The 23,707-nt window shown below is 51.0% G+C and overlaps 1 protein-coding gene across 4 annotated transcripts in view; it reads left to right on the top strand.

Moving 5' to 3' along the window:
* Positions 1–23,707, top strand: part of BCAR3 (BCAR3 adaptor protein, NSP family member) — a 110,030-nt gene that overhangs the window by 64,735 nt on the left and 21,588 nt on the right. For 3 of the 4 annotated variants that reach the window (XM_027613011.2, XM_027613005.2, XM_027613020.2), the window contains 4 exons: positions 14,717–14,845; positions 17,893–18,335; positions 21,515–21,618; positions 22,652–23,304. In XM_027613011.2, coding sequence (XP_027468812.1) covers positions 14,717–14,845; positions 17,893–18,335; positions 21,515–21,618; positions 22,652–23,304 — 1,329 coding nt within the window. Of the gene's footprint in view, positions 1–14,716; positions 14,846–17,892; positions 18,336–18,978; positions 20,709–21,514; positions 21,619–22,651; positions 23,305–23,707 lie in introns of those variants that run through there. The other variant, XM_027613029.2, reaches the window with a different exon arrangement.

Here is a 23,707-nt window from a genome sequence, read left to right as displayed (position 1 = left end):
GGTCCCTTTGCGGGGAACATGAGCTTGAGGATCATAACCAGCGTCTCCCCCAGCTCATGCTTATGTCCTTGAAGCCTCCTGTCAGCTCTGCTTGTCCCTGCTCAGCTCACTCTGGTCTGCCTCCCTCCACCTTCTCTTTAGGCCCTTTTTAAACACTCAGATCTTGTTTCTTCACAGCAGCAGTTAAGACCATCAGGCACAATATTTTCCCGTCCCCACCCCTGACCCCACAAGCCACAGCTATATCCAGATCCAGATCCTCGCTTCCTCCGAGGATGAAGCATCCCTCTCCCTGACCAAGGCTGGCCCGGCCACCTGTGCCCATGACCACCCCCTCCTCAAAGACTCCTCTCCATTGGTCTCTCCTCAGGGACCTTCAGTCTGTCTTTCTCCACCAACACTTGCCTCTTAGTTTGTAAACATGCTTCAGTCTTTCTCAGTCTAAAAATACTACTTATTTCCATGTCTTCATTTTCTGGTCCCTTTCTTCCTCCACCCAAACACTGATGAACACAGTCTCTGCTTCCTCACTTCCCAATGGCCCCTCAGCCTCTTTCACCCCACCAGCAGCCTTGCCAGGTCCAGTGGATGCCGTCCAAGTCTGATTTTATTGGAACTCTACTGCACTTGGCATTATTGGCTCTTCTTTCCTGAAAGTCTCTTCTCTTGACCGCTAACACACCACACTCTACTTATTCCCCGGGATCCTTCCTGACCATTCCCACCCTATTGCTAGGGACTAAATCTTTGTGTGCCCCCAAAATTCACATCAAAATCCTAACCTCAAGTGTGATGTATTGGGAGGTGGTAGGCGGAGCCCTTATGAACGGGATTAGTGGTCTTACAAGAGACCCCAGGCAGCTCTCCTGCCCCTTTTGCTAGGTGAGGACATGTGGGAAGAGAGCTCTCTAGAACAAGCAAGCAGGCCACACACCCAGTCTGCCGGCACCTTGATCCTAGACTTGCCTCCAGAACTGTGGGAAATGTATGTCTGTGGCTTCAGCCGCTCCATGTATGGTATTTTTCTCATAGAAGTTCTGATAGACTAAGACACTATCTTCAGTTTCTCTTTCTGGCCTGCCTCTTAATTTTTTTCAAGATTTTACTTATTTATATGACAGAGAGAGAGCACAAGCAGGGGGAGCAGTAGGAAGAGGGAGAGGGAGAAGCAGGCTCCCCACTGAGCAGGGAGCCCGACGCGGGGCTCGATCCCAGGACCCTGGAATCATGACCTGAGCCGAAGGCAGACACTTAACCGACTGAGCCACCCAGGCGCGCCATCTGGCCTGCCTCTTAAAATCCAGCGTCCCCTAGCCCTCTTCTGATATGCCCTCAACATCCCATCTCTTAGGTGGCAGTTGAGATAGGCTCCCCCTCAATTCCGAGGATTCCCCAGCTCGCACCCAGTCCAGCCCTTCTCCCCACAGAGCCACGCCCACAAGCACCTCAGGCTGTGCAGCCTCTTCCACACACCCGCTCCCTCTGTGCTTCTGTGTTGGCAGTTGGTGGCTCAGCATCTTCCAGGAGCTCCCATGCCTCTTTCCCCCACTCTTTATTTTCAGATCTCATCAGTTATGCCTTATGATTTTACTCCTAAACATTTCTGTCGTCTGTCTCTTCCTCCCTGACTACCACCAGTACTGTGCTAATTCAGGCCTCGCCATCTCTTGGTTGAAATTCTGTAGAAGGCTTCTAACTGGTCCTCCTGCCCTAAATCTTCATAGGAAATTATTTCACCCTTACGTTTGACATTTCTAGACACGGGAGCGGACTGTGCCCTTGAGGCAATGCACTCCCCACCCCCCACGCAAACAACTCTAATTGCTAGAAGGTCCTTCCTTGCATTGAGTCAAAGTCTGTGCCCCTGCAATGTCTACATTATTCTGCAGCTAAGGGGGCATCATAGCCCTTCAGATGCATTTCTTCCCTTGCATTACTGTGAGCATGTCTATTCTGAGACCAAATTGGCTGGTATGAGTGAACACTTAGAAATAAAACTGTGTGTATGTGTTGAGGGGCTGATTCTAGATTAGTTTCCCTAGGGACTTCAACCAAGAATATTTGACCATCATCATGTGATGGCAACAGCCCAAGCCTTCAGCTATTTCCACACAGCCCTCATGTTTCTCTTAAGTCTGTGCGGTATGGACTAAACATTTCCAGTTCTTTATATACTTTGGGAGACTTGGATTCTAGTTTTTCCCTTATTCTGTAAGTCTGAGCAAATCATGAAAGTTCAGGGCCTTGGTGAGGTTTTCTCTTGGGAGATAGAAATCTTACTACCTTTTTAACTCCAGGGATGTTATACAGATTCATCAGATCTGAGTTGTATTGTTTTATGTGTCTTGGTTCTCTGAAGTTCAGCTGCTGTTTCCCCATTCCTGCCATGAGCTCTAGCATGGTGATTGTGGTTTTCAGAAGCTTGTTAAATGAGATACGTGAGTATCAAGTGTTTTGAGCTCCTCTGGGAGAAATAAACCTTTAAAGTGACGTGTGAGTTGTCTGTTGGAAGTGGTGGAGTCGATACTTGGCCAAAACCCATCTTGTGATGAATCATTTGGTTTTGCTGAGAACCTACTGTGTACTTGGCCCTGACATATGATGTGCTTTATTCTAACACAGATGTCTGAGACAGTTGTTAGTCATGGCATGCTTTTGGAGAGGTAAATTTGGAAAAAGGCATTTATTCTACACTCCACGCTGGAAAGGTTTCTGAATCTTTGGATTTTCCTCCATGTGTTTGGCATATCTCATTTTTTCTTCCAATTACATCTCCTCGTGTCTTTCAACCATGATGCGTTTTGTTTATTCAGTGGTGCCTCGTTCATTCAAGGTGAATTAAGAAAAGGATGCTACAGTTGACCCTGAACAACCCCTCCGTGGAAAGTTCATGTGTAAATTAACTACTAAGAGGGGTGCCTGGGTGGCCCAGTTGGTTAGGCGTCTGCCTTCGGCTCGAGTCGTGATCCTGGGGTCCTGGGATCAAACCCCGCATCGGGCTCCCTGCTCAGTGGGGAGCCTGCTTCTCCCTCCCACTCTGCTCCTCCCCGCCCCACTCACTCTTCCTCTCTCTTCCTCTCTCTCAAATAAATAAATAAATAAAATCTTTAAAAAAAAATACTAAGAGCCCACTGTTTACTGGAAGCCTAACATAAACAGTCAACTAATGCCTATTTTGTGTGTTTTATGTATTATACGCTGCATCCTTACAATAAAGTAAGCTAGAGAAGAGAAAATGTTAAGAAAATCATGAGAAAGAGAAAGTACATTTATAGCAATGTGCTGTATTTACCCCAAAAGCTCTGCGTGTGAGTAGACCTCCACAGTTCTCACCTGTGTTGTCCAAGGGTCAACTGTATTTGAATTGAGTTTTGATTTTCTGATATTCTACTGAAGAGCAAATAAGACATCTGTTTTGGAGAACAGCTATGTTCCACCAAATCACTCCTAATTTGGATCGAGATGAATTAACAAGGTTGAATTACCAGCGGGAAAGATTTCTGGCTTGCACCTCCTTGCATTCTGAACTTCAGTCAGCTGGTCTCCAAACCCTTATCCTGGGTCTGCCTTAGCCAGGGTGGTCTCTGTTTCTCCTTTCCCCATAGATGGTAACAAAGGACTTCTCTTACTGAATGGAATCTCACTGCCAGACCCAGTGATTAATGTTTCACTTCATTGTCTCATTTAGCCTATGTGCCGACCCGGTGAGAGAAGTATTCTCGGAAGCCAAGGACACGGTTAAAGGGAGCAAAGCAGTGGACAGGGGGTTGTCATGGGTCGATTGGTACTCAGCTTTTATTCGAAACCTTTTATTTCACAGACCCACTAAATGATTAAGTGCAAGTGGTGACCTTCAGCCTTCATCCTAAGTGTGGCCATCCGATTTCTCATTGGGCAAAATCAGAAAACAGGACTGCCTCATGGGGATGATTTGGCTGTCACTTCTCTGCAGGCTGCCCCAGGAAGTCATCATCTCAATTCGATCGAGAGGGGAAGGTACCTTGCCAGCTTTCAGTAGGGCAAGATGCTAACAAATGGCTTGTTGAAAAATGTGATTGTGTTTCAGCTTATCTTTTGCCAGGGAAAGATGAGAGCCCCCCTTGGAGCTGAGCACTGAGTGAGTCCATGGGTGCTTTGTCGAGAGGGTAAGAACATGATGGGCAAAGCCACCGGGGCAGGCAGCGGGGGAAGGAGATCTTATGGTGTAAGGAGGGTGTGGAGCAATTTCCTGCCTGTGTAGGTAACTATCGTGAAGGAGACAGCCACATCGGTTGGGGTGGGGCATGCCGCATGCTGTCCAACTTCGAATTCCTCCTACAGTTTTTAAACTCATCAGTCTCCTGTAAAAAATAATTTTCAGTCCCTTGGTGTTCCATCAAAATAAAACCAAGCGTCAAAAGCAATAACGTCATGATCCTGCACGATGGGAAGGCATATGGAGAATGATGGGGGATAAAAGGCAACAGGGGTTGAACATCTAGGGGAGCTACGGGGCACCCGTCAGAATGGGGAGCCTAATGCCATGAGTTAAGCCTGAGGGGGATCAAGTTACTTCTGCGCCTAGGGGGTGCACCGTGTTAAGACTTCAACCTGCACAATTTAAAATGAAACTAGTCTTTTTCATTCACACACAGAAAGCAGAATTTTAATGGAAATTTCTCAGAACCTTCATAAACAAAGGAGTTCCACAGATGTTCTCTTCACATTTCCTATTCATGGTTTATGAGCCTCTTTTGATAAGTGTTTGATAAGGTTTGATAATGAACAAAAAAGAAATCTCTTGGATTTGGGCTCTCCGGTGGGTTTGATGGCAGTTTCCTGTCTGTGCCAGGGTCTGATGGCCCCCACATCATCGTCTGTCTATGAAAAGAAAAATCACATGTGATAAGAAAACGAAGCATCTTAATTCAAGAGCAAATTGCAAATCTGTTTTTAATGGCACTGGAGTAAGAATCTGCTGTTAAGTGTGATAAATTATACAGGTTTAATTATAAAATGGTAAAATGGCATCAAAAGCCATCTGCAGAATCTTTTCCGAAGATGAGATTCTTTCTAGGATTCGGAAAGGAGGAATTTATGCCATCAAGGTGCTTAAACATCAACATCAAATTAATTGAAGTGTTTCAGAATGCTAAAACTTTCTGAGATTTTATGAGCTGTCTTCGCTACTGATTCCTTTCTCACAAGGGGCTAGACCTCTCGCTGACCTCACATAAGCTAGAGAACTCTGAGAACTGCACCAAACTGCTGCTCTTCAGATGTCTTGTCCCCTCACAGAGTCTGTGACCCATCAGGCCACGGAGTCATTCTTAGTCATGCCCGCGTCTCCCAGCAAATCTAGCCCCAGGTTTCACTGAGCTTTAATTTAAGGATTGAAAGGAGCAGGCTCAGGGAAAGGGGCCCCGGTGAGACCAGAGGTCCCCATTTGTCAACAGCCGAACACTTAAAAGATGGGGACATGCTCAGAGTCTCTCCCTTCTAGCCCAGAGAGCACCTGCGCGTGAACTGGAATAAGGCACCTTTCCGCAACGACTTTCTTGCCATCTGCCAGTCAGCCGTTGCAATCATTATGGAGATTTTCTATGGCTGTGTATGAGGGGCGCCTCCGTGGATACAGTGCCACTGTGTGCCACACACTGGGCTGGACCCGGCTTAAATGCCCAATTGCCCATGCCACCGTTTGCTTTTGTCTACTAAATGGGATATTTAAAATTTGAATTTGACTTTTTTTTTCCTCTTTGGGCTTTTATTTACAAAGTTAATTGTTTACTTAACTAAAGCCTTTGGCTTTAATCACAGTTATTAGCACGGAAATGCTGTTTGTCTAGCCTAGCACCCATCGGGAGAGCTGCATCAGTACATTCAAGCCTTTCCTCATTTATCTGTGCAGTATAATAAAATATTTTAGAAAAAAAGAAAGTGTCGATAAAAGGTGACACAGAACCCAATATACAAATTGTTTCATATCAAGACTTGAAGATTGCTACCAGTGCTACTTTCTCTCCTTCCACTCTGCCTCCGATGAAAACATCTGAGGGCTCTTGCTCAGGGTTGCTGGGCTTAAAGCTCGGGGAGAACTGGATTTTTATTTTTTGGCTGGTGGGCAGGGTTAAAAGTGGCAGGAGTAACGGATTTATTCATCCTGTGGGTTCATGATCATTTTATGCAGGTTTTCAATGGTAAAAAATAGTACCCGATCTTCTAAAAAGCCCTTGATATACTATGGAATTTGATTATAAACTAGGCCATTGCTTGAAATTCAACACAGGGCAGGGACTCAAAGGCGCCGAGTCCCTGACATCTCCAAAGAATCTCATTTTTAGGCAGATTTACTTGCAGGACGGTCCTGTGTGTGGCAGCCTCAGCAAGGCTTCAGAATGCTTTGTGTCATGGTTATCCAGTGTGTGCTTTTTTGACAGTGGGAGCTCAATGCCTTCGTATGTTCGTGCTTATTTCGGGATTGCCGTGACGCAGGCTCCAGGGCATTACAGGTTCGGTGGATTCGAGATGAGGGTCTGTCCTTTTGGACTCCCGCATTGTCCCATCTCGGGCCACCCGGTGGCCACTCAAGGCACGTCCCTGAGGGGTTTCTCAGGCAGCTCACAGGAGGATGCAGGCTTCTCTCAGAAAATAAACCAATTTTGTGTGACGATCCACAACACCAGGCACACTTACAGTGTTGTTTGTGATCATAATTTCTAGATTTGATTTCCAGAATCGAATTGTTTGGTGCTACTTGATGAGAGGCCTGGACTGTTGACCTCTCCCTCAAACTGAATAAACCACCCAGGGCAGAAGAAAGGAAGCTTTTGTTTGAGAGCCGGTAGATTCTGGGTGCTCTGGCTCGCCACTCCTGACTGGGATAGAATAGCCCAGAAGCTTGCTTCCCTCTTCATTCTCTCTCCCTCTCTCTCTCCCCTCCTCCCATGCCTAAGGAGAAATCGGTTCCAACTTCTAGCTTTTTTATTCCATCAGAACTCAAGTCTCAGACGCCAGTTACCTCTAAAACCTTCCGATGGATTTCATAAGTCTTGAAAAACAAATTCTCCAGTTAAGTAACTTCCCATTCTTGTGGCTACCAGCGTGCTTGGAAAGGGCTTTCCAATTCTACATCATTTCAAGCCAGCACCTGCCGGGCACGAGGCCAGGTGCTGTTGCCCGTGCTTTCTGTGCCTTAGATCAGGGAGTCCTGGGGAGTGAGATCTCTTACCCTTTTGGCGCATACAGAAGCAAGGTAGGCAACGTCTAGAAAGGTGGCCAGGGTCACCTGTTCTTGACCGACCTCCAAACTCTCTTTTTTCTCCCCACCCGGTGACAGGAAGCTTGGCTCCAGTCAGTAAGTGTTTACTGGGCACCTGCTGTGTGCCAGGCACGAGGCTAGGCTCGGGGAGCCAAAGGCAGATATGGCTTGGCCTCTGTCCTCAAAGAGTTTATGTCCTGCCGACCATACTGCCTCGCTGGTTAGCCATCATTAGTGGATTAGAGAAGAACAGATTGGCTTGGTTAGGCCTTCAAGGTTCCTGCCTACCTCACCCAGCTCCTCCTCTGTCCTCTCCCCATTCCCCAGCCTGGACTCCTGCCAGGAGCCTCTGCAGGGGTGACGCTGCCAACTCATGGACTCCCACTGCGTAACAGCAGTACCCTGGCCCGTTCCACCAGCGCCCCCCGACCCCCGCCCCGGTCAAACCTCTGCCAGTTACTTTGTCCTCACATAGGTATCCATAGCCCTCTTGTGATCTGGGCCTTCTAGCAGATTCAGACATGGATCCCGGTGTGCAGTGTCAGTATATTGCAAAGGGGTGGTTCACTTCACTGGGGTTAAAAGAAATGCATTCAGAGTTCAGGGGTCTAGGAGGACAGGGAAGGATAGGGGTCTGTGTCCCCCAGGAACCAGGTCTGAGCCCTGGGAGAGTAAAAACCAGGCATAGGAACCCATCAGGTTTTTTGTGGGGGTGCTAGAAGAGTCTCTGGATCTCCTGTCAGCCCTCGCTGGGGCACCCCTTGACTAACATCTCCGAGCCGGGAATGCTCTGATAAGTGCATGGCCTCATAGTGTAGGAGCAGAGACAAGGGTAGGGAGATTGTTATGAGGCTATTGCAGAAGCTCAGGGAGAACAGAACAGGGTAACCTCGGTGGGGATTAGAATGCATTTGGTAAGAGGAAGAATCAGGAAGTTCTTGATCGATGGAGCCTGTTGTGAGGGTTCTCATTTGGGTCATGAGGGCAGAGGTGCCAGTGACCAGGAAAGGGGGAAGAAGGGCGGGCTTTGCAGAGATGAGTTCCGTTTATTTATAATTCAACATCCAAGTTCCAGAGTGGATTCTGGTCAGTATCCCAGCACCCACCCCAAGGGCTAGAGAGAGAAATTTGGCCATCATCAGCACATTTCAAAAGTCTTGAACTGGCTTTGTGCCCCGGGCCCCAGCCGGGCCCTTCTGCCCACTGCAGCCAGATTGATCTGTCTAAAAGCATCTTTTTTTGTACCTGTTGCCTGTTGAAAATCTAGGCAGAGATTTTCGGTGACTCACTATCTGGAATGTGAAGGTCTAACCCCTCAGTGTCCGACTCCCCTCCATCTGATCCCTGCCTTTCTGGATCAGGACTCCTTTGGCACAGAGCAAAGTAGCTTAGGTCACAAGCGGAGTTTGCTGGTGGATGGCGTCAGCTGGGGCTTAGACGTGCGTGCTGCTGGGACACCCTCCATCTCTTGTTCCTCTTCTCTTTGCGCGCTCATTTCGTTCTCCACCCAGTCTGCTGCACATGGTGGGTCAGTGTGAGGTGCAGCAACTGTATGCTTCTAGTCTGGTGGCGCACCCCCCACACCCCCCGCATGGGGCCACAGAGAGGTTTCTCATTGGGACAGGGAAACCCGAAGGCCAGTGAGATGGAGTAACTTGCCCAGGTTCCAGAGCAGAAGGGCAGGGATAAGTTCCGGGCAGTGTGTCTCCAGAGCTCAGGGCTGAGTTTCAACTGTTGCTCTGCGTGTGGTCTTCCAAGAGCACTGTACCCTCCTGATTGTAGGGCCCAGGGTGTCATCCCCTGCTGGCAGATAAGTTGGCAAATTGCTTGGCCATGATTGTTGATGGCCACACAGTGGTGCCTTTCCAGTCTTTCCTGGGTGATTTGCACAATTTACAATTCTATGAGAACTGGGAAGCTTTTCTTAGAGGTAGGAACAGAGTAAAATAAAAATTATAATGCAGATGACATCTTTTTCTAATCGGCTCCACTGTCTTCTGCATACAAATGAGTGTCTCGCCTTCTCTGGGGCTTTCCCACAGCTTACTGTGTGCACACCCTCCCTCGTCCCCCAGCTTAGGAGCGCAGACCTCCTCTGAGGAGGCCCGGTCCTATTGTTGTGCCTGATTTGAAATGCAGGCTCTAATGTCAGGCAGCCCTTGCAAGAGGAGACACCACACTCCATTCCTCCTGGGCTGGAACAGCTTTTTCTTTCTGGGAGAGCTGTTGAAATGTGGGTTTCCGTGTTAATCAACGTTCCCAGCACGTTTGTGGAACTGGCTCTGCACGTCCAGAATGTGTTTTCCGACCATCCCCTGGGCTCTGGCTGTTGCAGCCTGTCAAGAACAGACTTGCTCGGGCTGTGTGGGGCTGCAGAGACATTCAGTCCAGATTCAGAGCGATAGGCATGATTTTTGGAATGGGCCGCAGCAAGCTCGGACTGGTCCTGGCGGTGTAGCCGGACCAGAGGTGCTGGGCGGGCGGGCATGCGAGGCAGCCCGTGGACACGCGGCTGGTTTCCTAAACTGCTTCCCTCCCAGGCACCCACCCCCTACGCATCCGTGCATCAGACTGAAAGCACCTCCGGGGTGAAGCGTTTCTTTTCTATAACCAGATGGGTAGCATTCTGGTGTGTCTCTGATAACAGTTAACCGTGCCGTCTGTGTCCCAGGGATGTTGTGAGTGCTTTCCCAAAATGGACCCATTCCATCCTGATTAACATCTCATCATGTACTATCATCCCCTTTTTGCAGACCAGGCCCTGAGGCTCTGCAGAGAGGTGAAGTCATTTAACCAAAGCCACACAGCTGGTCAGTGGCACGTGGCCCATGGATGGAGGGAGAGGGCTGGCCATGCTTACGTACTGTGCTGTGGCATCAGGGTTATTAAGAGGCTAGCAGCAGGAAGGAGGTAGCTGGACTCCGATTTCCCTGAACGAATGAATTTTCTAACTAAACTTCAGTTTGGTTGGACAGGTGTGGGCCTCATCCACCCCCTCCATTTGCCCTAGTTATCAACTCACCTCCCTCATCTCAGCCCCCAGAAGTCATGACTGAGACAAGATGAAATTTTGGAAGTGGAGCCATGTGAGTGGGAAACCATGATATAGTAGTTACTAACCCTCCCTCCCTCTCTTTCTTTCCTGCTCAAGGTATTCTTATTACTTAATTTACGTCCATAGCCCCTTTTCTTGCACCCCTCCCCTCCCCCAAAGAGAACTCTCAAATTTCTGGTGGATCCAATTCAGGCAAAGCCTCCTAGTAGGAGACGTGGGGCCCGCCCACATCTTTCTCTCCTGGGGGCCATGGGTGGATCTGGTCACTTGAATGAACCTGGCAGAGCTCACAGGCAGAATGTTCTTGATCTAAAGCCCAGCAGCTCCGCTTTCTCTGGAGGGTGCACCCCAGCTACTGTGGGGGGTGGGGGAGCTCAGGATGGCAGGATCTGGAGCCTGCGCTGGGGGCTAGAGAAACTGGACTCTGCCTCCAGCCCACCCACTGCCACCTCCTCTCCTCAACATAAGGAGCTCGGGTAACACAGAATCAGACTTGCCTTCTAGCCATGAAGTTCCAGTTCAGGGGTAGCAGTTAGAGAACTTGAGCATGGAGGAGAAGGTGTGTTACTATAATGTGCTTGTTAGTAACATTTATAGCATCTGGGTGAGATAGCAATTATTCGTGGGTTTTCTTGCTGTCTGTCTCTCTGGTAGTTGAACATAAAATCCAAAGGGCCAGTGAGGACTGCTTTCCATTCAGTGTAAACTTGCTGAGAGAGCCCGGCTATATTGTACTGGTTCTGGGGTGCCACAGTGCTCTGTCACAGATGCCCACTGGCCTGTGCTCACAGAAGACAGAATGACTTGGGTCCAGTCTTTGAGGTACATTGCGTTCATAAGGTGTCTGCAGAAACAAATGTGAGAGCATTGGGAAAGATGAGCTGGGAGATGAGCCTATAGGAATGGGGACAGATTGGTCTGAAGGGGCTGTGTGCTCTTTACTCTCCCGAGATTGGAAGGCGCTGGAGTGCGGGGACCTGTACTTATTCTTCGGCTCGTCTCATGCATAATTCTGGGCCGGGCATAAGATAATGATGCATGTAACTATGGGAATAGGGACTTCTCTCTTCTGCTCCTTCCTCAGAAGGTAATCTCAGGAGGGCCAGGAGGCTTCTTAGGGCATTAGTGGAATCAGAACTTCAAAGGACACCGGTGACGACACTGAAGAGATAAAGCTATTGCTAAGGGCAGGGGTACTGCTGTGTTACCCTAAATTGCTAGAATTTCTTTTGTGGCCCCAAAGACCCCAAAACTAGCCTAGGCCATGCCTGAAATGGCTGCATTTCAGGGGGACATTCATATTCAGCCCAGATGGCTGTAGTTAAGTGGACAGGCGCACTGTTAACAGAAGTTCTGGTCGTTGGGGGCAAGCCGACAGAATTCTGCCGACGTCACAGTCCCATGTGACCTATCCTGTGAAGCAGGAATGTCGTGCTTGGTCCCTAAGGAACACAAATATCCATCACAGTGCTCTCAAAGATGCAAATGGATACATTTTGCCCAATTTTCCTATATGGTCACCGTTCACCCACCATGAAGTTGACAGCCCATCAAAGTACTTACATATAGTGGCACGATCGTAGTTGGCAAGGCTCACAAAATATAGGCACTTCGGAAAAATAATTAGATGCATTAATGTGTATGATTTAAAGAGTATGTGAAAGTTCTAGAAGGCATTCACCCCCAAAATAACTACTAATTTAATCATGAGGGCGACCCTATGTGGGTGACTTTTGAATTGCCTCGTTCAGCTGTTTGAGAGATGTTGCCCACATCATCTGCTGAGGTAGAGGCTCCCGGAGGCCAACCTGGCTCTTTTTAATGTAGTAGAACCAGCTCTCACTGGTTTGAAATGAGCCCTTGCTTGCAATTGCTTGCTTGCTCTGGATCTGTCTCCCTCCCGCCCTCTCTTCCTCCTTCTCCCCTCTCCCCCAAATTATAAATCTAGTCAATTGTGTAACCTCCTAACTTTGCACAAATTATGCAAGAGCTTAAGGGCACAGTTTTTGAAGTCTGAGTTTCCATCTCAAGGGAGGGTCAGTCTTCCTGACTCCCTTTTCTCTCCTCCCTCGGTACTTTCCTGCAGTGCCCTATCATGCCCCATCTCCACAGTCCACAGTGGGCGGAGAACAATAATTGTGGATTTCCCTCTAAGGAATTAGGGCAAAAGTAACAAGATAGCAGATTTTGTATTTCTGGTAACAAGTGTACTGCAGTATTATTTCAAAATCTGGAATGCAGGATTGTTGTTTATAAAATGCTAAGAAATCTTGCTATTTGTGAAGGATGCTGAGAAGGAGAGAGGGGGTGATGGTGGGAAGTGGCCTGGGAATTGGGCATCAGGGAGGAAGGACACTGGCTGTAAAGAGAAATAAGGGAACAGCTTTTTGGGTCTGGGTGAGTACAGTTTGAGTGGAGGGCTACACGGGGCGTATGACTCCTGATGACTACATTTTCAGGGCTTGGGCCAAGAAGAAGTGGGCCCAGGACACAGTACAAGGGATTCAGGCTCTGTGTAAAGACTGTCAGGGTGGCCAAATAGAAGCTAGGGTCACAGTATGGGTTAGAATTTTAGTTCAGCTGCCAGTAAACAGTAGCAGCCAAAATATGGGCTCAAACAGGACAAAAGATCACACGAAATCTCTGGAGGTGGGCAATCTGGGACTGTTGTGAGGGATCTGGGCCTTTTGGGGCCCCTGCTGCCCCATTTGGAGGATGTGGCTCCCTCCTCCCGTCCAAGATGGCGCCGCAGCTCCAGCCGTCACATCTCAGCTTAGAAGTCCCGCTAAGCAGCAGTGCACCTTTCCTTGGCCAAGGAAAATTGGGGAATGACATCCTTTAGTTGTGTGGCAACATGCTCAGCTGACATGGGGCTTCGAATAGTTTGAGATTGAAGAGGAGAAGCTCCATAATGAAAAAAAGGCTAGAGAGACCTCATCTTGGGGTACTGGTTCATTCAGTGACTCCAGAGAGCCTAATATGTTCAGGCATTGCTGGAGGGCGGTAGGGAGGAAGGCAGATGGGTTTCTGTTCTCATGAAACTTAAAATCCAGTGGGAGGCAAGACAGACAATAAACTATCAGTGAATGTGGCCTGGTGGACAATCTGCATTCTGGACTCAAGTCTTTCCAATGAGCTGTGTTCAGATGTGACTGGACTTAATTAATGATGGATGTGGGATGCTGCGGACGCCTGTGGGCAGCTGGCACGGCCCGCGTGGGCATCTCTGCGGTGCAGGAGTCTGCTCTGTGGGGCAGAGTGGTGGCAAAGCCGAGCCGGAGAAGTGAGCAGTTGGTAAACCTGAGCGGCCCTGAACCCTCTACAGCCGGCGCCCTCCTGGGCCAGTGTGCCCACAAAGACTTGAGGGCTGTAAAAATCCCAAGTCTGTTTCCTTTTCCTTGGGTGCAGAAGGATTTGGGCCTCTTCCCTGGCTGAGGTGCAGAGCAGTGGGATGAGAAATCGGTGATTCCTAGAGGCTTTTGAGGCCAAGTTGCGGAACTTGGGAAAACACAAAGACCCAGCGTTTTCCTGCTCCCATGACCTTCAGCCAGTGATCCGTGAGCCTGGTTTTGCTGGGAACCAGGCAGGTGTCCAAGTTCAGCTCCCATGTAAGTGGGCGTGGATTCTAAATGAAACCTGGAGCCAGTGAGGCCCTCCCGGACTCCCGCCCCAGCCACCGTGCGGCGACCTATATCCATGATTCTCAAACCCTCAGAGGCGAGACACCAGTTTTTTAAGTTTCAAGTTCTAATCTGTCATAAAAATGAAATACCAGAAAAACGAAATTAAAAAGACAAAATACACAGAGTCAGACTTGTGTTGCTAGATTCAAGAGACAAAATTCTTCTGTCCGCTTGCTCTAAATGTTTCTAAAGGCGAACTCAGTTCCTGACTTGCAGTTTGCCAGTAGCAAAGAATTAGGGGCCATTACCGTCGTCAGCCCGGGGACTGCACTTTGGACGGCTGTCCTTCCCGGCTCTGGACCATGGGCCATCTGAGGATGGCTGTCCTTCCCGGCTCCGTGTGTGGACCGTCTCCGTGTGTGTCCCCAAGGAGAAGGAGGAAGGTCCCCTGGCTGAGTTGTGCCTCCCTCCCCGCTCATCTCTCTCTGGCGCCCCCTAGCCAGCGCCCCTTGTCTTCAGCGGCTCTCGGAGCCCACTGATAACAGGAACAGCTCACCCGTCTCCTCTCATAGTCCCCATGTGTAGCTGAAAATGTTACTACATACTTGCGGCCGGAGAAAGGAAAGGTCACAGCTAATTGTAATCATTATCCAGGCTCCCCTACCTGCACGAGGCTTTTGGCATATCCTGGCTTGATTAGCCAAGCAGCCAACCGCGAGGCAGGCGGGCCTTTCCAGCTGGCGGGCCTGGCCGTCCTGGGCAGGGCGGGGGGACGTCACCGGTGACCCTGTGTTGCAGTTCTCCAAGGAGAGGCACGTCATGGACAGGACCCCCGAGCGGCTGAAGAAGGAGCTGGAGGAGGAGCTGCTGCTGAGCGGCGAGGACCTGCGAAGCCACGCCTGGTACCATGGACGCATCCCCCGCCAGGTACCTGTGCCTTCCTGCCAGTGTGCGCCCGGCCGGCCTCAAACGCCACCACACTGCCCACCCCGTGGGCTCGCCCTCCAGCACCCCAGCAGAGCAAGCCCCAGTTCAGCTAAAAGCAAATATACTAAAACGGACTGTGGTAACATAGGCCTGTCTCCAAGGAGACCTTGGGAAGAACTAAGGTCAGGAACCCAAAGCACATGTCCCTGGGCCCGGGAGGTGGATGGAGGAAAGGCCGGTGTTCTGTGGTCTGCAAAGCCGGAGCGGGCCGGAGGCCGTGGCCGCAGGGGGAGCATCTGAGGAGGTACGAGGCTGGCCTGTGGTTCAGATCACTAAACTCCTGGCCGGCTGCCTGCAGCCTCCTACTGTCTGGAGCTTCTCTCTTAAGGCAGTAGTTCAATTTCAGGGGAAGAGAGCATATCGTCAGGGCGGGTGGCACAGGGCAGCAAGGCCACCCGTGCCCTCGTGGGGCTGGTGACTGTTCACACTCCATCCCTCTCCTGCCTGGGCCCCTGGCTGCAGCTAGGAAGTAGAGGAATTATACCAGCGACCCCAGCACCCCACCCCCCGCCCCGGCCTGGAATGTACTCTGTGTGATTGTCTTTTGGGGTGATAGGTGGGAGTGGTTTTTTTTAAGAGTATAGAAACTGAAAAATGTAAGTGCAGAATCAGGGTGTAGAATTTCTCTTGGGTTTTTATCGTAACCTGATCTGGCCAGTCATTCACCCAGGACAACATGACCGGAAATGGATGGGTGGGGGGTGGGGGGAAGGGCATCATATTGTGACAGTTTTTTTTAGTGTAGCAGATTTGTCAGCACTATTAAAGAAATAATCCCTGTTCTAACTTCCTTTTTTTAATTTTTAAAAATTTTTAAAGATTTTATTTATTTATTCATGAGAGACAGAGAGAGAGGCAGAGGGAGAAGCAGGCTTCCCACTGAGCAGGGAGCCCGATGCGGGACTCGATCCCAGGACCCTGGGATCATAACCTGAGCCGAAGGCAGACGCTTAACCATCTGTACCAGCCAGGTGCCCTCCTTTTTTTTTTTTTTTTAGTTTAAAATTGATTTACAGTTGTAGATTGGGTGGCTCAGTTGTTAAGCATCTGCCATGATCCCAGGGTCCTGGGATCGAGTCCCGCATCGTTCCCTGCTCAGCGGGAGGCCTGCTTCTCCCTCTCCCACTCCCCCTGCTTGTGTTCCCTCTCTCACTATCTCTCTCTGTCAAATAAATGAATAAAATCTTAAAAAAAAAATTGTAGACTATACAGAGAATAAAATGAAGAAAACGAAACTCTCACCCATAAATCTCTCTCCTGGAGATAGCCACTCTGAACATTTTGATATGATTCCTCCTCCCAGGCTTTGCAAGTATGAGATCATACCACATAGACTTTTGCAGCCCATTGTCTTCATTTAATGATGCGTTCCGGGCATTGTCTCCTGTTGTAAGATAGTCTTCTACACCAGCCTACGTCATGTGTATGTTCATTGTATGTGTGCCCCACTCTTTGGTGGGCACCTTCACCAACATCCTTTAGGATAACTACTATGTTTATAACTATAATTATTTCCTCAGGCTCAATCCCAAAAAATGGAATTTCTGTGTGAAAACATATTTTTAAGGCAAAGATACAATTTTAAGGTAACCATGGTAGCACACTCTTCTACGCAAACTGATCCAGTGTTGGAATATCCTGGGAGAAATGTCAAAGTTTTATAAAACTGACGACTGTCCCCACCATCCTTCTCTTTATTGTGATCATAAACTTTGTTTCCCACTTGCAACGAGTATCGATTTTCAGCCACACATCATTTCAGGTTGTCTGACGGCACACTGTAACAGCAATAATGGTAGTTACAGCTAACACTTTACTCCGTTAAATCTTTGTAGCTCCTGCGTAGGTGACATTATCCCCACTCTACAGGGGATGTAACTAAACCATAAAGAGATGTAACTTGTCCAAAGTCACCCAGGAGAGCCAGAATGCAAACCCAGGCGGTCTGGCTATAGGAACGACCATCTGCAACACAGTATAGATCCTCCTTTTGCTATAAACATCAGCATCTCCATAGTTAACAATTTTTGAGCACCTACCGTGTTCCAGGCGGCTGTCTGGTGCTTTGCGTAGATTATGTATGCAAATATATAATCCGCCAGTGAGATGAGACACGGAGCTGACTTGGTGACAGGCCCTCCAGCGAGTGGCGTGCCCAGCACCGCACTCAAGTCTCTGCTTCTACAGTGCCTGGCCTCCCTTGCGTGTGGACCCCTCCTGCCAGCCGACAAAACCCGCTCCTCCGCCTGCTGGGGGTGGGGAGGGCTCAGGCTCCCTGGCCATGCCTTTTCTTCTTTCTTTCATTTGCTGTCACTTTACTTGCTTCAGGTCTGCGTACATGTCTTCTTCTTATGACACCCCCCGTGACCACCGTGTCTCAGAGAACAGCCCTCGTTCCCCTCCCAGGCACTTCTTATCTCCCTTGCCGGTTGACTTCTTCCTTCCCTTTCCAACATCTGACGTACCATACCTGCTGCTTGCGTATCTTCGCCGACGCGGCAGCTCTCCCGACGCGGCAGCTCCGCCGGTGGGGACGCCGGCCCGCTGCCCTCACTCCCGGAAGCCCGGCGCCCGCAGTCACTCGGCACACGGTAGGTGGGCGGCTAATAGTTCTAGGTGCAGGAACGGGTCTTCTAAGAATTTGACGTTCGAAAAACTGAAGAGCCGACTGAAGAGGAAGAGACAGAGTAGCATTGTCCTCTGTTGGGCCCAGAGAAGCGGAGAGCGGTGCCGCTTTGAAAAGGAATGTTCGCGGGGCGCCTGGGTGGCTCAGTTGGTTAAGCGACTGCCTTCGGCTCAGGTCATGATCCTGGAGTCCCCGGATCGAGGCCCGCATCGGGCTCCCTGCTCAGCAGGGAGTCTGCTTCCCCCTCTCATGTGCTCTCTCTCTCATTCTCTCTCTCTCCAATAAATAAATAAAATCTTAAAAAAAAAAAAAAAAGGAGTGTTCGCTTGCCTTTCCGACTCCTCACCATTTTGTCCCCAAGGTGTCAGAAAACCTCGTGCAGCGGGATGGCGACTTCCTGGTTCGTGACTCTTTGTCCAGCCCCGGAAACTTTGTCCTGACCTGTCAGTGGAAGAACCTGGCTCAGCACTTCAAGATCCACCGGACGGTGCTGCGGCTCAGCGAGGCCTACAGCCGTGTGCAGTACCAGTTTGAGACGGAGAGCTTCGACTCCATCCCCGGCCTGGTGCGCTGCTACGTGGGCAACCGCCGGCCCATCTCCCAGCAGAGCGGAGCCATCATCTTCCAGCCCATCAACAGGACGGTGCCCCTGCGCTGCCTGCAGGAGCGCTACGGCACCTCCCCGGGCCGGGCCCCGGACGGCAGCCTCGCCGACGGCAGGCCGGACGTGGGCAAGAGGCTGAGCCTCACCGTGGGCGGCGTCCAGGCCCGGGAGCAGAGCTCGCCCAAGGGAAACCTCCTCAGGTGGGTCAGGGCCCCGTCGGGGGTGGGGGGTGGGGGTGCTGGGACCGACAGGGCCACTCTGGACGGGCCCGGCCTTAGTGAGGCCGGTGAGGAGCTCACCCGGGAACCGAGGAACAGTAAAAGATGTTACTAAGAATGCCAAGTGTTACTGGAATAGCTGTCATGAGGGATGAGTTCCCGATTGAGTTGGTGCCCACATGAGAGGACGCAGTTGCTGAGGAAGGGGAGGGTTGGCCAGGAGAGATTTGTGAAGAAAGGAGGATTCCGGCTGGTCTGAAAACTGGGGAAAATTTGGACAGACACTGCAAAGGGGAGGGTGTTCCTGGTGGGGGGCTCAGTGTGCGCATGCGTGGGGCAATAGGCGAGGATGAGAGTTGCTTTGAGTGGGTAGGTCGGTGGGGCTCAAGCAAAGGGCCCACGTAAGGGGCTGGTAGGGGCAGACTCAGGAAGGTGACCCCAGCCAGATCATGGAGGCCTTAAAGCCGGGCTAAATGGTTTGAGGGAACCTCAAAGACGTTGACATGGTGAATGTCCCGAGAATAGAGCAGGGTGGCGATGTGTTGGAGGGGCAGGGAGGGAGCTTGGCGCAGGAAGACCAGTCAGTGGGTGGTGGAGGGTCGGGCTGTACAGGGGTAGTAGAGGGAGAGCCTGGGACCTTGGCTTCCTGGGACTGTTGTGTGTGTGGGGAAGGTTGGAGAAGGGGGCGTGGGAGACCACAGGAGGGCTCAGAGGGGATGGACTTCGGAGGAAAAACCAGTTGCTGCATTGGAGACTCGACCGTAGGCTTATCTCTGAGTGCCAGTGTCCAGCAACAGTTTGGGGGTTCGGGAGGGGAGTTCAGCCTGAAGGCTTAGATTAGGGCTTGGTCCACATGGAAAGGGTGGTTGACTCGGTGAGAGAAGATGAGATTCCTAAGATGGGAGACACTGAGAGACTGGGGGGCTGTGCCCTGAACCTGGGGGTGGGAGAGAGAAGATTCCAGAGAACTGGATGCCCAGCTGAGGCGCCCTGCCCTCGATGACCAGCGGCGCATGCTGTCTTCACATAGGACCTGTCTCTCACGGAGCTGGGTGCCTGGGCTGCTCTCTGACCGTTCCAGATGGGAAAGCAGGGAAAAGGTGGGCCTGGCAGGGTGTAGACGAGCTCCAGCCCCTGGGTGACACAGCCCCCCTTCTCTGGCTCCCTGGCATCTAAACTTACACACCTAAACCAACATGTTTTATTGCATGCACTGGTTTTCTTTCTGGACAGGAAGAAACGTCATAAACTGTAATTGGTAGATTGCAAAGATTCAGAAGCAAAACACAGGAGTCTGAGTAATACAGACTAGGCCGTGTGCCGCTACAGAGCTCCCGGTCCCTGTTAGTCAGCGTCTGGCTGTGGACGCTGCCTGCCTGGCCACAGATGCTGGTCCGCCACTGATCAAGCTACTTACCTTCTCTGGGCCTCACTTTCCCCAGCTGGAATGATGCGGTTTGTGAGGGTTAAACGATCCAAGACTTGCAAAGTGCTTAGAACAATGCCAAAGGGCTAGTAGGTGTGAATAATCATTATTCAATAATCATTAATATTATCTTCTGGAGGGCAGTAGAATGTAGGACTCAGTTGCAGGGAGGGAGGCAAGAACTGATACATAGAAATTCTCCTTTTCTTAGTAATAAGAATGGACTGGAGATCCCTTAAAAGTATTAAAGGGGTACTTCTTCCTCTGTTTCTTTTGTGAGTGTGGGGATTGGCTGCTCAACGGAGGAAGGAAAAGGTAATGTCCTGACCAGAGCCAGGGAGTATTGGGCAATGCCCAGAACCCCTGCCCAGTGCGGTGCTGGGCAGGAAGGCCTGCCTCCTGGTCTGCCTTCAGTGACCCGGATTTAGAATAGAACTTTATTTTTTAAAGATAAGACATGAAAGACAGACTGAGAAAGCCTCTTGGTCAGTGAGGCAGGCCTAACAGAGCCAACTCTTCTGATTGCCCAGTGAAAGCAGGGCTTTTTAAGCCCTGCCACTTTTTGGGCAGCCGCAGGCCTGGGAATGTCTAACCGTGGGGGCGGGGTGGGCTCCGCAGGAAAGCGCCTCCTGCTGCCAAGCTCCCTGCCCTCCCCCTTGCGCCCTCGCCCTCAGGCACCCACACCTTCGCTGACGTCCGGCCCGCTGGTTGGCTGGCTGGCGGGGTGCGCCCCAGGTGGGGGTTCTGGGCCAGTGGAGTCTGGCTGCTCTAAAGATCACTGCAGAAATACCGCTTGGCCGAAGCCATCGCCTTTTGGAATTTGCCCTCTGCCCTGCCTTATCTCTGAGGGGTTGCTGGAATTTCTCTGTTGCTGGGAGTTTGGGGGTTTTTTGGGGGGTTGTTTGCTTTTTCCTTTGGTGCTTGCAAAGGTAGGAAAGAACTTTTTGATTTCTATAACCTAAGCTTGTGGGAGGGCCCATTAAAGTTCATTACAACTTGACTGGTGTGGTGCAGTCTCTTCTAGCAAAGAAGAGATTCTGTTTGTGGGGGCTAGAGAAACTCCCAGTCTGAATAGGCAGGGAAGCAGAGGGGTGCCAGCAAATTGTGTGGAAAGTGACATCTCCGCTTCCGTGCGGGGCTGCACCCTGTGCCTCCCGGCACCCGGCTTAGTGAAGGCTCGGGCCCTTCCCCAGCTCAGCAGGAGGCCGGCTGTGCGGCCCTGGTCCTTCCGGGAGGATGAGAGTGGCTGGCTCCCCCGGTGATCCTGCGGATTGTCTAGGGGACATGGTGACTTGCGCTGAAATGCAGACTGCCCCACAGCTTCCTTCCTAACTGACACCACGAGGCATGGTGGAAAACGCATTTTAGTTAAACAAGTCACTCCTTCTGGGTCTGTAAGTAATTTTAAGCTCTGTTAAAAGTACACATTCCAGTTCATCAGATTTTCCTGAGAGGATCATGAAATCTTTGCTCTGCTCAACCAGCTGGAAGGGCTCAGAGGAGGCAGCCTGGGACCTGACTTTGCTGGTCCTGGGGACGCGGGGATGGAGCCCAGGGTACAGTCCTGTGTTAACCGCCCCCAGCAGCAATTTCCTCCTTCAACAGACATTACTGTTGGGATGTGCTGTACCACTCGCCTTCTAAGCAGTCTTTTCTCTTAAAAACTTTCCATGATGCTGCCTAAAGGTTTTACGATTTAATGACATGTTTCTGCTCCACTTATCTTCTGCTTCAGAAATAAAGAGAAGAGCGGTAGCCAGCCAGCCTCCCTGGATCACATGCAGGACAGAAGAGCCTTATCCCTCAAAGCGCACCAGTCGGAAAGTTACCTGCCACTTGGTAGGTCTTTGGGACTTTTCTGGGAGGAGGGTGACAGTGTTAGCCTGATTTCCTTCAGGCTCTTTCCCTGCTCTGTCTGGTCCCCTGATGTGGGGACAACACAAGGCTGGAGGGTAAGGGGTTTGTGCAGCTGTATCCAGATGAGGTCACTTTATGGGTGCTAGCTAGCTTTTAAGCCTCATAACAAACCTTCAGAGCGGGAATGATTATCCTCTTCTTGCTGAGGACACTGAGGCACAGAGGTGAAATAACTCATCCAGTTACCCGTCTTGCCCGTGGTGAAGCCAGCATTTGAACCCAGGTTTTCTGACCCACGCTTACCCGCTAACTGGTAGCCTTCACGACAGAGGTGTGCTCTCTCTGTGCCCTCCGGGGGCGGAGGGGGCTGGCTCAGTGCTGGGCTTCCTGGGGGACCCCTCCTCCTCTCCATTCTCCGTTTGCAGCCAGAGAACGAGGAGCTGTGGGATGTGGGCAGACCTCGTAAGCAACTGTGTCAGTGAGTGATGTGGTGGTTGTTCATTATTTTTATAACTGACCTTCCTTGGGACAACGGGGTGATTTTCCTAATGCCCCTTGGTGAACCACTTCTATGTGGGTTAGCTCACCATCTTGTCCCCCCGTCCTGGGGTGCCTCTGGCTCTCCCTCAAGGCTGGCTGGATCCGCCCTGGCTGTGAGAGTGACTCAGGCCCTCATGCTATGTGACTAAAGACTAGATTACTCACTGACCTCCAGGCGCCATGTCTTGTCCTGTTCTGACTGGACTAAGCTTCTCTGACCATAAAATGACACTGCAGCCCAGCTGCTGGAAGTCACTGGGATTTAGAATCCCCCCAGAAGTGGGGTGCAGCCAGCCAGCCCTGGAAATGTTCTGGACTGCACTAGATTGGGCGTTGGGCAGTCCTACCGAGTTATCTTTGGGAAGTGAAAGTTGAAACCCAAGGGCATGAATGGAGAGCTGAAGTTGTCACTCCAGTTTTGCTTTGTGCTCCCCGAGCAGCTAAGCTTTTCCTGACCCTCTCTTTTCCTCCACAGGCTGTAAATTGCCCCCTCAGCCCCCAGGGGTGGACACAAGCCCCCGCCCAAACTCACCGGTTTTCAGGACGGGCAGCGAGCCCACCCTGAGCCCGGCATTGGTTCGGAGGGTCTCCTCGGACGCTAGGGCAGGGGAGGCCCTGAGGGGCTCAGACAGCCAGCTGTGCCCCAAGCCGCCGCCCAAGCCCTGCAAGGCACCCTTCCTCAAGGCTCCCCCGTCTCCATCCACCTGGCTCAACTCAGAGGCCAACTACTGTGAACTGAACCCAGCCTTCGCTGCGAGCTGCGACAGGGGGGCGAGGCCCCCCCTCTGTGCCCAGGACAGTTACGTGGAGCTGCTGACGGCCAAGCAGAACGGGGTGCCGGGTCCCCGGAACTCCGGCACCAACTACTTGATCCTCGACGATGACGGGGCAGGGCCTTGGGCAGCGCCGGCCGTGCAGACGGACCAGGGGCCAGAGGAGGATGAGGCCCAGTTTGTGCTGCCCCGTCTGGAGACGGCCTCCTCGTTCAGACCCAATGACTTTGAGTCGAAGCTCCTTCTTCCTGAGAACAAGCCCCTGGAAACAGCACTGCTGAAGCGGGCGAAAGAACTGTTCACTCAGCACGACCCCAAGGTCATTGCCCAGCACATGCTGAGCACGGACTGCGTGGTAAGTGGCCAGTCAGGTGAGCTTGGTTCTGGCTTTGGAATGTTTGGAAGGGGTTGGAAGGCTGGCCTCCCTCCACCTCACCCCTGAAATGCGTGGCTGGGAGAAAAAAAGTCAGAAGATAACCTGGGCGGGGATGTATTTAAAGGGTAGGAAGCACAGGCCTGGGACAACCTTTGCCCGGGCTAGAAGCTTGCGGAACTCCCCTCGGGCAGAAGGATGGCGGGCCTGTCCCGCCTCAGCTGGGTCAGAACTGGGAAAGTCAAGTCCAAGGAAAGAGGACTGTAGATGAAAATGTACTTTCTGGCGTCACAGAGCCCAGGTTATTTTTATTTTATTATACGTGATGCATTATATATACATATACACACCCAACGTATATTTATTGTTACTAAAATGGACTTAA

This window comes from Zalophus californianus, chromosome 4 (genome assembly GCF_009762305.2).
Source record: "Zalophus californianus isolate mZalCal1 chromosome 4, mZalCal1.pri.v2, whole genome shotgun sequence".
In the NCBI taxonomy this organism is placed as follows: domain Eukaryota; kingdom Metazoa; phylum Chordata; class Mammalia; order Carnivora; family Otariidae; genus Zalophus; species Zalophus californianus.
Note: the sequence above shows the minus strand (reverse complement) of the source record. Positions and strands in the feature narration are given on the sequence as shown.